Genomic DNA, 13895 nt, shown 5'->3' with positions numbered 1-13895 from the left:
CCTGGCCCCGCCCCCGGGGTCCTACGAGGACCTGTTAGCTGCCTCAATTGTGCCTGTAGTAGCGGTAACCATAGTGATCAAATACCGTCGTCTATGACTGAACTGGTGATATTTGTCGACTTTTCTTGATGTTTTTCACCAAACAGTTTTTCTGTGCAGCATACGAATGGTTTATAGTATACCTGTTTATAAGTATTTTTATGTAAATAATCATTATAGCATGTTTAAGAATACTTTTCAACCTTTTACAGCAACATACAATCCAATGATGTCTGTAAGACCTAGAGGCCTAAAGTTGAATAAAGCTCAGAGGATGAGGCACAGAAAACCTCTGATCAGTGTATCTTATCTTTTTAAACATGAGGTAATGATGCGCCGACCACGATTATAAACGTATCCTGTTGCCTAGGATCTACTGGTGGCGAGGCAGAATAATTGGGTATTAAAATTTACATTTACATTACATTTAGTCATTTAGCAGACGCTTTTATCCAAAGCGACTTACAGATGAGGAAACATTGGAAGCAATTATGACAACATAGGCAACGAAAATACATAAGTGCATCAAACTAGTCCATTAAAGCCTAGCACAGTATACAAAGCTAAGAATAGTGAGGTTTTTTTTTTTTTTTTTTATAAAGAAGGAAAGGGAAGAGCATTAGGAAAAACTCAATCAGTGACGTGTTGACGGAAGAGATGCGTTTTTATGCGTTTTTTAAAGATGGCAACCGAGTCTGCTGATCTTGTAGCAGCTGGTAGATCATTCCACCAACGTGGAACAGATCCAGTGAAGGTACGGGAGAGTGACTTTTTTCCTTAAGAGATAAAATAAGAGATAACAGGAACTTATCTGATTGGTGCAACAGAAAACCCCCTTGCATTAGTTTCACTATAACTATGGGCTGGAAAACACTGTCATTTCAGATGCTTTGGGAAGATCTCAACTTTCTTTGATTTGAACAAATAAAGTTATCTCTTTGACACCTGGACCTTCTTTATCTGAGCGATTCTTTGAAACCACAAGATCAACTTTCCATGACAAGTGTAAGTTGTTTGTACTACTGTCATGGTTTTTGGAAACGGCTTGTAATTTGGTGAAGTGTTTTTGTTCCACTTAAAATAAAATTCAATTGCCTAACGTCACATTTGTCACTTATCTGTTATTAGCCTAACAGTGAAAACACATCCATTGGTGTTAATAGAGCTGCCGGTCTTCTGCTGATGATCATGAACGTTTTCTTTTTGTTTCAGTATAACAGACACATCAGTGTTAACAGCTGTCATTATTCTACACCCATAGTTCCCATTTTCACCTCCTTCATTATGCTGATATCTTAAACTCTCATGGAAATGTCCTCACAAAACAGATGTTTGTGTTTTAAATATTCATATAATATAATATCATTCAGAGATTGTTTCTTTTCAAATTGATGATAAATGAATCCAGTCGATTTTCAGTTAGTTTGTGTCGTCTGTATTAATGTAGGGTTCTGTAAATCTTCCATGATAGTGTATCAATAGTCCAACCATTTCTTTAAATTGTGTTTTACATTAATGAGACTTGCATTGCATTATCCTTTACATTTATACATAAGTATCTGCAATCGAACCCACAACCTTGCGCTGTTAACACAATGCTCTTACCACTGAGATACAGGAAAGCTGTTTTGACATCACATACAGTGCATATGGCCAATGTCTCAAGAGGGAGCCAGCATGACACACCAGCTTCCAGAGCCGCCACCTGGATGCACTTTGATTTTATTGATGCATGTTTCAGTGCTCATGTAACATGCATTCATTGTGATTTCAATGATGCGAGATGTCTCCCTAAAATGCAATCTAAAGTATGCACAAACTAACATTATGGCAAAACAGACATAATAGGAATTGGTTTAAATGAAGCTTTAATGGTGTCTACTGGTATGCGAGTGTTGGGATGTTAAAATCAAGTTGTATTTTCAGCTCTATTTGAGACATTTTTATTTGTAAAAATCTATCGCAAAATGTATGGTATGAAAATCTATTTTATTGTGACTTATGTATCGTGCTGCAGTGTTCACATTGGATGATGGATCTGCGACAGGAGGTTACACACTGTGTGACTTTACAATAGGTCACAATCACTGACAACTGTCTGCTCCGCAAACAACGTTTCACAACCAAACGCATGCGCGAAGTGATGCGTGATATTAGCGTTCTCGCGGGAACCTAACTTTGCCTTGTATCTTGCTTTCTCATTGGCTGTAGGTTATCGCAGATGTCATTTTTCAGTCAAAACTCATTTCACACAGCAGGATTTTGAGTCGCCGTCAGCAGGTATATATATATTTAGCATGCCAAATATTTCACGGGAGTCTGCGACGCGTCTGCATTAGAGCGAACGGACTCGGAAGCTTGAGCCACGTGGTGTGGAAGAGAGCGAGCGACTGCACACCTGCATGTTTGCAGAAATCTGACAGAAAAGCCATTGATAACATTTATTCCTCGTATTGTTTGTACAGCACTAAAAACTCACAAACTTTTGAAAGAGTAAGTCCAAATATATTTGTAAGCAGGATGATGGGGAAAACAAACCAGTGGGCGCTCCGTGTTTAACTCATTTTGTTTTATTCCATTTCAGAATGTGTATTTCTGTATTGTTTTTTAAATGCTTTGTTTATTGAAAACAAACCGTGCACGCGTTTGCATTTACAGTAAAGTTAGGAAGACCTGGAACACCTTAGGTGTGCAGAATCTTATTGAACTACATTATTGAAATGGCCACATGTGTGTAATACAGCGTTTCTCAAACTGTGGGGCGCGCCCCACTGGTGGGGAATAGAGACGTGACAGGTGGGGCGCGCCGAACGGGAGGAAATGTTCCTTTTTATGCCTTATATGGAAACGTGAGATCAAATCTTCCGGCATTTTGTATTCATGGTTACAAATAAAATTGTAGTGAGGTAGGCGGGGAGAGATCCGGGATTCGAGGCCGGTGCGTGAATGATAACGAGCTGTGCGCGCACTGGTCTGGTATCACGGAGGAGATTGTGAACCATAAGTGGACGAGCGACCGGACCGTCAGTAAGAGAGGACCGGGCCCGGAAATTGTGTTTGTGTTTGTCTTTTACGTCCTTGTTTATTTGATTTGATTAAAGATGTTAAATGTTCGCCGGTTCTCGCCTCCTTCCTTCCCTTCATGGAACTTTGTTACACTGGTGCCGCAAACCAATAGTACGGTGCGCGTACAGCTGACGCTCGTTATCATTCACGCACCGGCCTCGAATCCCGGCTCTCGTCCCGCCCACCTCGCTACAGAAATTGTTTACCTTTTGAGCGGTATCCGGGTTGGTTCCATATATGGGATATTATTTCTGTGCCCCTGAGAATACGGTCCCAGATATGAGATTAAGAATGTTCAGTGACTGCCAGATTCAAATTGTGCTTTCACGCGTTGGTTTGCGCTGAGCCAGAGACGGACGAGCTCAGCGCTGTCATAGATCACAACTATACAGTGTTTTCAACCTAATAATGTTTATTTTAGGTTTCAGCCATTTAAATACACATAAGCACAAGTAAAACAATTCATTTGGAGTTTGTAAAATACACACTCGTGTCTTTGGAAGCAGCAATAACAATCTATTCAAATATAATTTGACGACGTGTGTTATTCACATCAGACAAACATAGTGGAAGTTACTATAAAGTTAACAAGAGTTAAAGTTCTCGGAGTTCACCTTTCTTGCATGTATTTCGGGAGAAACTGATGACAGACAAAACTCTCTGAACTGCGTCGTAAAGAAACATGGTTGCACCCGTCTCACGTAGATCAAGATTATTTATAAATGACCAAACACACTCACTTACACATTTTTGAGAATCGGAATATCAGATAGTTGATGACGTGGTAAGCAAGTTTGTGAATATTTTGAAATAAAAAAGAAATTAAGGCGATCTGTCATAAGGCGTGGCTGCGGTGTGTCACGTGACAAATATGACGCGTCGCCATGGAAACATTAAGGGGTAATCATTACTAGTCTACATGGAGTCTATATTAAAAGAACATTAGATATGAGACCCCGAGAAAAACGTAACCTGGAACCGAAGTACCAAAATAACGTGACATCGGCATATTAATTGTAACTGAACAGACTTTCGCAGCCATATTTAAATGTTTTTTTTACAGATTTCAAAATGGCACTTTTATATCTTTTATATTTTTGAAATTAGTAGTGCACAGCTGCACTTTTATTTTCTCTATTTTTTTATTTCATGAAAGTTATTATGACACAGCTGCACTTTTATTTTCTTTATTTTAGAACTTTCTGTTATTTGATGTATATAGTTTGTATTTTAGATACAACTTGTTACTCTGATACTACTTGTTAGTTCAAAAAATTGGAACATGTTAAGCTTGTTGCGCATTTCATTAGCATTGTGTTGGGGCGATGGGGGCAGGTGGGGCTTGAAAATTCCCCCTTGTCTAAAGTGGGGAATGACCAAAAAAGTTTGAGAACCACTGGTGTAATAGAATGTTAAGAAAAAAATAATTCACTCACCAGATTGTCACTTCAAACCTGTATGACTTTCTTCTGCAGAACACATTTTAAAACAATGTTGGGAACAGAAAACCTTTGGTCCCCGTTCACTTGCATTAGATTTATGTCCATACAATAAAAGTAAACAATCGTTATTGGTTACCAACATTTTTTTATAATCCCTTCATTTGTGTCTTGCAGAAGGCAGAAAATCTCAACTTAAAAATGACGATGGGGAGTATGACTATATTGATTTTTAAGATAAACTATTCCTTAATGGGACAAATTGTACACAATGTAGCCGGGGAGCTAGCTCCTTTAGCTTGAAGGGTGTGGCCGAGTACATGGTTTGAGAGGACACTAAAATATGAGGTCTGGTCCCTTTGTTTAGATTGCACGTGTATGGAAGCCTTTGGGTGAGCTCTCCTTGTCATGTGTGCATGGCTATTGCCCAGAGCAGATGTGAAGTACTTCCTTGTTATTCTGAGTGGACACCATTGGAGAGAGGGAATAAGTGGGTCACCAGCTGATAGACTATCGGTAATGCTGGGTGTTTTGATTGAGGATTTTGGTCCAGTGTTGATGGCAGTGTTGCAGTAGGTGTAGTTGTTCCTCCGGTTATGGTTGTGTTTTCCCTTCGCTGGTTTGTCCCTGTAGGTGGGTGCTGTATGTTTCCAATCTAGCTGTGGACTAGGATGGTGGTGTATGGGACTGACTAGCGAGGTGGTTTCTTTTTTTCTACCTTGTCCCTTCCCAGTCTCTCATTTCTGGCCATTAGAACATGCGCCATACTACATTGACGCCTGCCGCACGTGGATAACACTTGTGCATGGTTTGGTGTGGCATTGTTTTTGGCAGGTCAGACAAGTCAGAAAACACAACGACAATTCGGTCAAACCGGAAAAGGTAGGTCTTTTGTGTGACCGGGGTAGTTACTGCTGATTGGACGGAACCCCTGTCAATCAAGATAAACAGGAAGTACAGTTCTGTAGCTAGCGGTACAGAATAACAAGAAGAAGTAGCTGGCGGCAGTGTACACAAATATATAATGTACTGTCCTTATTGTGGGTTCAAATTTGGTGTTTTGCATCTGCTCTGAAAGCATTCCTGACATCGATTAGGCCTAATAGGGAATCGTTTTTTCGTCTGAATAAACCTGCATTCTTCAGGTGTCTTTCAAGAGAGCGCAAGCTGATCTTAATAGCATGATATGTTAGAAGCATTTCTAGAATCACACCATATGAATGTCCTTCTTGAAAGTAGTGCTGAACAAACTCCATTATTTTCTATGAAAACACACACCTGACTGTTTATCTTGATTGACAGGGGTTCCGACCAATCAGCAGTAACTACCCCGGTCACACAAAAGACCTACCTTTTCCGGTTTGACCGAATTGTCGTTGTGTTTTCTGACTTGTCGTTGTGTTTTCTGATTTGTTATTTTGTTTCCGGAATTGTTGTTGCGCTTTATGGTTTGTTAATGCGTTTTCAGATTTGTAATTGTGATTTGGGATTCGTTTTTTGGCTTTTAGATTTGTTGTTTTGTTTGGCACTTTACGGCTTCCGTACAAAATAATGTTGCTGCTGATATCTACATTTATATTTTGGTTAAACCCTATTGTTCCAATGCCATGCATGAAATATCTAAATTTTATTAAAGGAAAATAAGAACTGGTAAATATAAGGTAGCATGCACAATAAATGACTAGAAGCTGGAAAACATTCCTTATGCAATAAGGCTGGTTTATCATGGATTTTTTTACCATTAGCTTCTTTTAGCTCAGCTGTGCTGTCAGACATACAGGCTACTTAACATCTGCTGGGTGACATGGAAGCTGGAAGGGCCACATTTCTCTCTCTTTAAAGATCCGTGCTATATGTGTATGTATGTATATCAGCACAGACCTTTAAGGGGAGAGAGATGTGACCCTGAAATGATTTTTCTATATGTATGTGTGTGTGTGTGTGTGTGTCATATTTGTACTTTTTAAAATCCCAAATGTTAATGTAATTTCAACAGCAGCACAACCTTACTGCATAATAGTTGTCTTATCTGATGCCATCCCTAGGCTGATTTAAACATTTTATTTAGTCTGCTATATTTAACAGCGAGTTCATTTTATTCAGGCGTGAGGATGGTGGATCAGGAAAGACAGGGGAAAGCAACAGGTAGGTCTAACATTAGGTGGAAGTGTAGAGGGAGCTTGATACCAACTTGATAACAACAGATTAATTTCTTAATATTATTAATATGGAAAAGGTGGGGGTGTAAAGGTTACAACGATACACTTGTGTTACGTTTCGGTACGGATCGTTACGTTTTAGATACGGCAAAAAGAAAGAAATGGCCATGAATACATTTTTATATATTTGTGTTCATATACCATATAATAATGGTAGGCTTACAGTAGCTGTCTGATATACTTTTAAAATAAACCTTTATTATTTCGAGCCCATACATGATGATGTCCGGCACACTTTTATTTAGCAGGGGGGACGCCAAAACTGTTTCTGCATACCCCCCTAACACTGGGTAGTTGCGCCCCTGATTGTATGTGTCTTTCAGTCTTGAGTAATGTCATAGACTGCATTATAGGCCCCAGATTATTTTCTGAAAATAAATGATCACATTTACAGGAAATAATATTAATAATAATAATATTAAGCAAAAAGTAATTGAATCGATCAGGAAGCTGATCAATTACATCTCTCAGATGGTGTGTGACCTAATGTGCACCTACCAGCACTGAAGCCAAATGACCTGAATCTGCACAAGTCATTGTGTAATTTCTGGGTTGGTTTGAGATGATTTGATGATGCTTTCACATGCAAAGTGCAGTATTATATACGTGTTATAATCTACCTGTTTTAGTATTAAGAAGTATTCATAGGAACATTGGAATATGTGGGAGTATTAGTGGTATGATCAGAAACCACATTTAACCAAAGAAGAATGACTAAGACTATGCAGTTGATTATGCAATGATTTAAGGGCTATGATCAGCATACTAAGCCATAATCAAGTATCATTTATTTACATTTATCAAACATATATACTCACATTTATGGTTTAAGAGCACGGCATTTTAAAAATTCAGGGTTGTCTAAAAACGCATGATCAACACTTTTTGAAAACTTGAACACCTGCACATACACCACACACAAATTTAATTAAATATAACTTATCACACATAGTCAAGGACGCCAGCTGAACATGAGTTCACTAGGGTGCTCAAACATGAGCTCATTTTTAATAAAAGCCAATGATAAATCATGTTTAGGCGGAAAACCCCAGAAAAGTGTCCAAATAAGGGCACATGAGATATTTGTCTATGAAATCCTGATTCTTTATTGGTTGACTTGTAATAATGTGCCAACCACGATTAAATACGTATCCTGTTGCCTGGGATCTTTTGGTGGCAGAAGCAGGGTTATTGGTTTTTAAAAAAGAGATAACTGGAATTTACCCGATTGGTGTAACAGAAGACGTCAGGTTCACTATAAATATGGGCTTGAAAACACCAACTTTAGATGCTTTGGGAAGATCTCACTTTGTTTGGCATGCGCAAATAAAAGTAACTTTGACACCTGGACCCTCTGAGCAATTCTTTGAAGCTACAAGAACAACTTTCCACGACAGTCAACAATCTTCAGTCATATATATGACGGGACTGTTTTAAGACAACCTGAAGTTTCTAGTCCGAAGGCGGGACTATTTCTAGTGAAGTGGATACCTGGCAGATACTCTGACTAGGCCACCTCTTGTTTGCAGGATTCAGATTTGACTTTTTTAAAAGCCAATAACTATTTATTTACCTTCAGACTTACAACTGTCAAACACTGCAACACTCCATGAAATGTAATTTTTATTAAGACAAAGTATTTCTTGATTTACACCAGACTGTCACTTCCAACCTGTATGGCCTTCTGCAGAACAAAATTTGAAAATGTTGGCAACAAAACCTTTGGTCCTAATTCACTTGCAAAGCACAGAAAAACATTGACCCAAGATTTTCAAATTTAAAAACAGAACATTTTTATTCTCATTCCTTCAATTTGACTTCCTTTCAGACATCAGAGAGGTGGAAAGATATGTTAAGGACAGAAAGGATGATGTGGCTTTTGGGTTGGTGTAGAAGCTGGTTGAAATCAAGGAGGCAGATATCCAGACACGGTCACATTCACATTCACAACAGACTAGGACATGGGACAAGAGAGGAAAACAGGGATTCCCTGCCATTGCATCTGCATGACATACTTCCCTCCCTGAAAAACACAAACACACAAGTTGGCTTTATAGCTTTTAACCTTACACAAGAGCAAATTAACCATAAGTACCTTTTGTGTAACACCACATCCATTATAGGGTGTAGCATAAACAAGACCTCCATGAGTGTGTGAAGTGTGTCCACAGTTAGGCGGCAAATGACCAAGAGGAACCGGTGCAGAACTATCTGTGAGAAATAAGTCCAAAGGTGATTCAATGCTGAAAATCTCGTTACACTTTTCATTAAGGGTCCAGTGAAATTTAGCAGCATCTAGCGTTGGTTTCAAATTGCAACTAATGGCTCACCGCAGCCCCTCCCTTTCAAAGCACTATGTGGTAAAGGACCAAAGATGTCATTGTGTTTTCACTTTTGCCGAAGGATCTACACACTCTGGAGAGAAGTTTGCCCATTTAGTGCTACAGTGGAAACTTGGCAAAGTCCATAAAACTAGAAGCACCAGTTCGATTTTATAGGATATTTGATCATCATATAAAGTATAATTTATTGAGTCCAACTGACACAGGAAATAAAAACATTACAGCAAACAATTGTCAATTTTGCCAGTGAAGGTCATACAAGTCAAAGACAAACAGGAATTCCCAACTTACCTCGACAAAGCTCAACTTGGTCCACACCAGAACCAAAGAGTTGCAAATTCATAAAATCTTTATCACACTTCAGCTTTGGAGACATTTCATCCCAGGGTACTTCAGATGGGGCTTCAAATGGTTCTTGCATTCCAGCGCTTCTCGGCAGATCTAAAATACAATGCAAGTGATTGGTAACAGTGTATATGAATCCATAAACACAATGTACAAGAGCATTACATACAAGAGACGCTGTCGTCATCAATGATGTTTCCAAAATCAGCAAACTGGTCATCAAGTCTCTCTTGATCTGACATATCAGAAAGCGTTTTATCCCCTTCATCACTAGCTTCATCTGCAATACAAATGCAAGCGATTCGTAACAAACATTTAAAGTCCCAGTGAAAATAAATTACTTTTTCTATCTTTTCAAGAAATGTTTCAGCGTATATTGTTATTAGTTTATCAGTGTAGGTCACAATTCCATTTCCCTCTGAAATGTATCAAAATACTGAACAACTGCAACTTCCGGTTCACATGGACTTTTAATCATTTTTTAATCCACATACACTGCAATGACTCACAAGTGCATTACATACCAAAGAAGGTGTCGTCATCAATGGGGTTGTCAAAATCAGCAAACTGGTCATAAAGTGTCTCTTGATCTGACATATCAGATAACGTTTCCCCTTCATCACTAGCTTCATCTGAAATACAATGCAAGCGATTCATACACATTTGATTCCATATATACAACAAGAAACCATATACACAACAGTGACAAGTATATTACATACCAAAGAAGGTGTCATCATCAATGGGGCTGTCAAAATCAGCAAACTGGTCATAAAGTGTCTCTTGATCTGACATATCAGATAACGTTTCCCCTTCATCACTAGCTTCATCTGAAATACAATGCAAGCGATTCATACACATTTGATTCCATATATACAACAAGAAACCATATACACAACAGTGACAAGTATATTACATACCAAAGAAGGTGTCGTCATCAATGATGTTTCCAAAATCAGCAAACTGGTCATAAAGTGTCTCTTGATCTGACATATCAGATAATGTTTCCCCTTCATCACTAGTCGTTTGTGTCCAAGACAAACTTCTGCAGTGTATTAAAGTACTGAGTGTACTGACCGTAAACACAAGTAGAATAACAAATTCATTTCCTCTGCTTTTGCAAAACGCCATTGTGTGCACAAAGATACGCTACTAGTGCACAAACAGTCTACTGTGCTGCTTTATGAGATCCCATATTGCTCGTTTGGTCAATTGTAATGTCCATGGCCAATCACAAACTTAGTTTAATCACTGACGTATAAGGTTCAGGTGTTTCATCTTCATGTGAGACTACGCAGAGGAACCACGTATGATAAATGTGTCCGTGGTCACTTTTGCGATTCCATGTGTATTTACTTCGTTTATTTATTAATAAGTTTAAATTGTTTATTTTTATATTTCAACAATTTTATGATACTTAGTGGGCACATACACAACATTATCGCTTATTTTATACAATTTATTCCTTTATTAAAGGTCTTGTGTTTATATTTTAGTGTTCCCATGATGCCTTATGGTACCTGTCACTTCAGGGTTTAGCATTTTTGAGAGAAGATGCGACGTTTCTTTCAAGGTGTTTATTACGACATAAGAAGATTGTATAAACCTCTCTTAACTCACAAGCAGGCAAGGATATATTGATCTGTACATGAATACTGTGGCTCTATTTTACAGGCCATTAGCATTTGAAGAAAGAAACGGAATAATGTAGAAGTGAAACACTGCTTCTTCACTGTATGAATGAAATAAACACACTGATTTAAAATAAAGATGCAAAAGAGATTTAAGGCTGGTGATTTAGATCCGACTGTTTACTTTCCATTAAAACACAACGGACTGTTTTCATGTGTTTTTGACGTAACCTCGTATTTCATAGTGAAACGCGCAGAAAGACACAATAGAGAACTTATTTTCATGTTTATGTCTTTTATGTTTACACTCAACATTCACATTCATACACACGATACATCCATGCACTCGCACTACATTACTGATATTTACATCCACACCTGATATTTTGGTTCTGTCGGTGAAACTTGTGTTACATGTATAATAAATGTATGTTTTGCACTGCTTGTTTGAGGCATGGTCTCCTATCTTTTGTTATGGCTCTGAGCCAGTCGGAACATTGTGTAAAAAGCAAATATGAGAATTCTTTAGAAAAAATCGATTTCGATTTTCACGACTATAAACTATAATATGTCACGACTACGCCACCCCAGCATTGACCCAGCTGGGGAAATACCCCTACAAGGCCACACAAGTTCGTTTCTCTCTCTCCCACAATCACAAGACAATGAGACGTGAATCCGTACAGAAAAATATCATTCTTTATTTGATAATCATAAATCATTTAAAAGGCTGTCAGTGAAACAATGGTGCTAGCTGGCCAGGCCACTGGTTTGTATATGAGCAACGGAGCTCAATCACTACACAGACATGCCGGCTCTTGTGACGGAGCTGGGGTGCACCATTAGCTGGGCAGGCTTAGCGGTGGGCCTCAAATTAGCCTGCAAATGAGGACAGCGTGCCCACAACTTCGCAAGCACACACACACTGTGAAAACTACAAGAATACCTCTACCGCACACTTAAAAAGGAGAATTTCCGTCACCAGGCATAAGATGGCTAGCCTGCCCACTTTTGGGTCACCCCACTCCTGCGAAAGAAAGAAGAAAACCAATTAACAAAGTATATAACTGCAGCCTCTCAGAAAACAGCATTAATTGTTAATGTTGCCAACAATAAGCAATCAACGGCAAATACCAAAACCATTGCTTACCGATAGTAGCAAGGCAAAAAGCACAAACACAAATAAATCAATTATATCCAAATCTAAACCCAAGCCAAATATTACAATAAGAAAAAGAAACAAACAAGCGTAAAGTAGCCTTACGCAACACGGCTTATATAAGTCGAAGTATATATGAACTAAACATATATTTTTTATCATTTTTATATCTTCCTCGCCTGTGTTTTATACACACTAAACACAACATAAACTCCAGGCCTGGTCCTCTCTCACTGACGGTCCGGTCACTCTTATGCTCCCGATCTCCTCCGTGATACGAGACTCTCGGCTCTCGTCCCGCCTACTTCACTACAGTATAGCATTGTGACTTATCTATGGTGATATGTATCGTATCACAAGGCATTTGTCAATACACAGCCCTAATATAATGAGAGCTAAAGTTAGAAACACTGTAAATAATAAGCAGTTGAATATTTATCCATCATGAATAAGAAATTGAACATTGTTAGATGTTTTTATGACAACTGCTTGAGAACACGAGAGATCCAGAACTACACACAACAGAAACTCAGAGGACTAAAGAACACAGAGGTTGGTTTCTGTTTTTAAATCTTTATTTCTGACAGTGGAGGAATTATTAAGCTTTCATTTATTTGATAAACCACAAATGCAGAAGATTAGAACTGAAAGTGAATCACTAAACTGCATCAAATGATCATAACTTGACATGCGAGTAAACATGCTTCACCTCTCCCCTCTAATACAACACGGAATCAGGTTGTTGTATCACTTAACTTGCACTTCTTTCATATTAGTGTATTTTATTCATAGCACACATTGTTAATTATCACTGTCGTTGCTAACTTATCCTGATATCTCAATAACCTCTCCTGGTTATTTACTTGAAAATCTTAAACCAAAACACTCAGCGCCGTTAGCATAGCACAAGCGTGCTAGCGGGCTTTCTGTTTACACTGCTAAATATCATCTCGCCTTCTAGCTGTCTTGTGTGCTAACGGTTTCTCTCTTAAGCGTATATACTAAGAATCACCGAGCAGCCTTGGTAAGTTGGAATTACTCTTCAAACCCGGTGAGTTATGGCTTCTTCTCTTATTATTGTCACTTGCACCTCATGTCATATGTTTAGCTTAGCCTTCTCTGTCAGCGGCGAGGGCTTTACATGCGATAAATGCAGGTAAATAGCTAGGCTGACAGAGAAGATCTCAGAATTAGAGTCTCGCATTCAATCTTTATCTGAGGATAGTAAGAATGTAAGGAGCTTAGAAAACACTTTGGATGCGAGCAATACTAGCGCGCACAGTTCGGTTCCGGTTGAACAACCCCCGCAGCTGGGAAACTTTGTGACTGTGAGACGGTGTAGTCGCAGGTCAAAACATCCCTCAAACGTTCCGACTACAGTCTCGAACAGGTTTGCCCCGCTCAGTGACGCACAGACTGAGAAACCTGCTGAAAGTGCCCTAGTTATCGGTGATTCTATTGTTCGGAACGTTAACATAGAGGCACCAGCCACCATAGTCAAATGTTTACCGGGAGCCAGAGCGCCTGACATCAAGTCAAATTTAAATGTGCTGGCTAAGGCTAATCGTAAATTCAGTAAGATTGTTATTCACGTCGGCACAAATGATGTTTGACTCCGTCAATCGGAGATCACTAGAGATAATATTAAAGAGGTG

General features: G+C 38.8%; 1 protein-coding gene across 1 annotated transcript in view; it reads right to left on the bottom strand.

Moving 5' to 3' along the window:
- The window catches only part of LOC306894155 (uncharacterized protein), a 58526-nt gene extending 47919 nt beyond the window's left edge, over positions 1-10607 (bottom strand). The window contains exons 1-4 of the mRNA XM_079456449.1: positions 10371-10607; positions 10173-10280; positions 9975-10082; positions 9620-9730 (exon numbers count right to left, since the gene is read on the bottom strand). Of these exons, the coding sequence (XP_079312575.1) occupies positions 9620-9730; positions 9975-10082; positions 10173-10280; positions 10371-10581 (538 nt within the window). The 5' untranslated portion in view covers positions 10582-10607. The remainder of the gene's footprint in view (positions 1-9619; positions 9731-9974; positions 10083-10172; positions 10281-10370) is intronic.
- Between the last annotated feature and the right edge of the window lie 3288 nt (positions 10608-13895).

Source organism: Barbatula barbatula, assembly GCF_947034865.1.
Source record: "Barbatula barbatula genome assembly, chromosome: 5".
NCBI lineage: Eukaryota > Metazoa > Chordata > Actinopteri > Cypriniformes > Nemacheilidae > Barbatula > Barbatula barbatula.
This window is presented reverse-complemented; position numbering and strand designations above follow the sequence as displayed.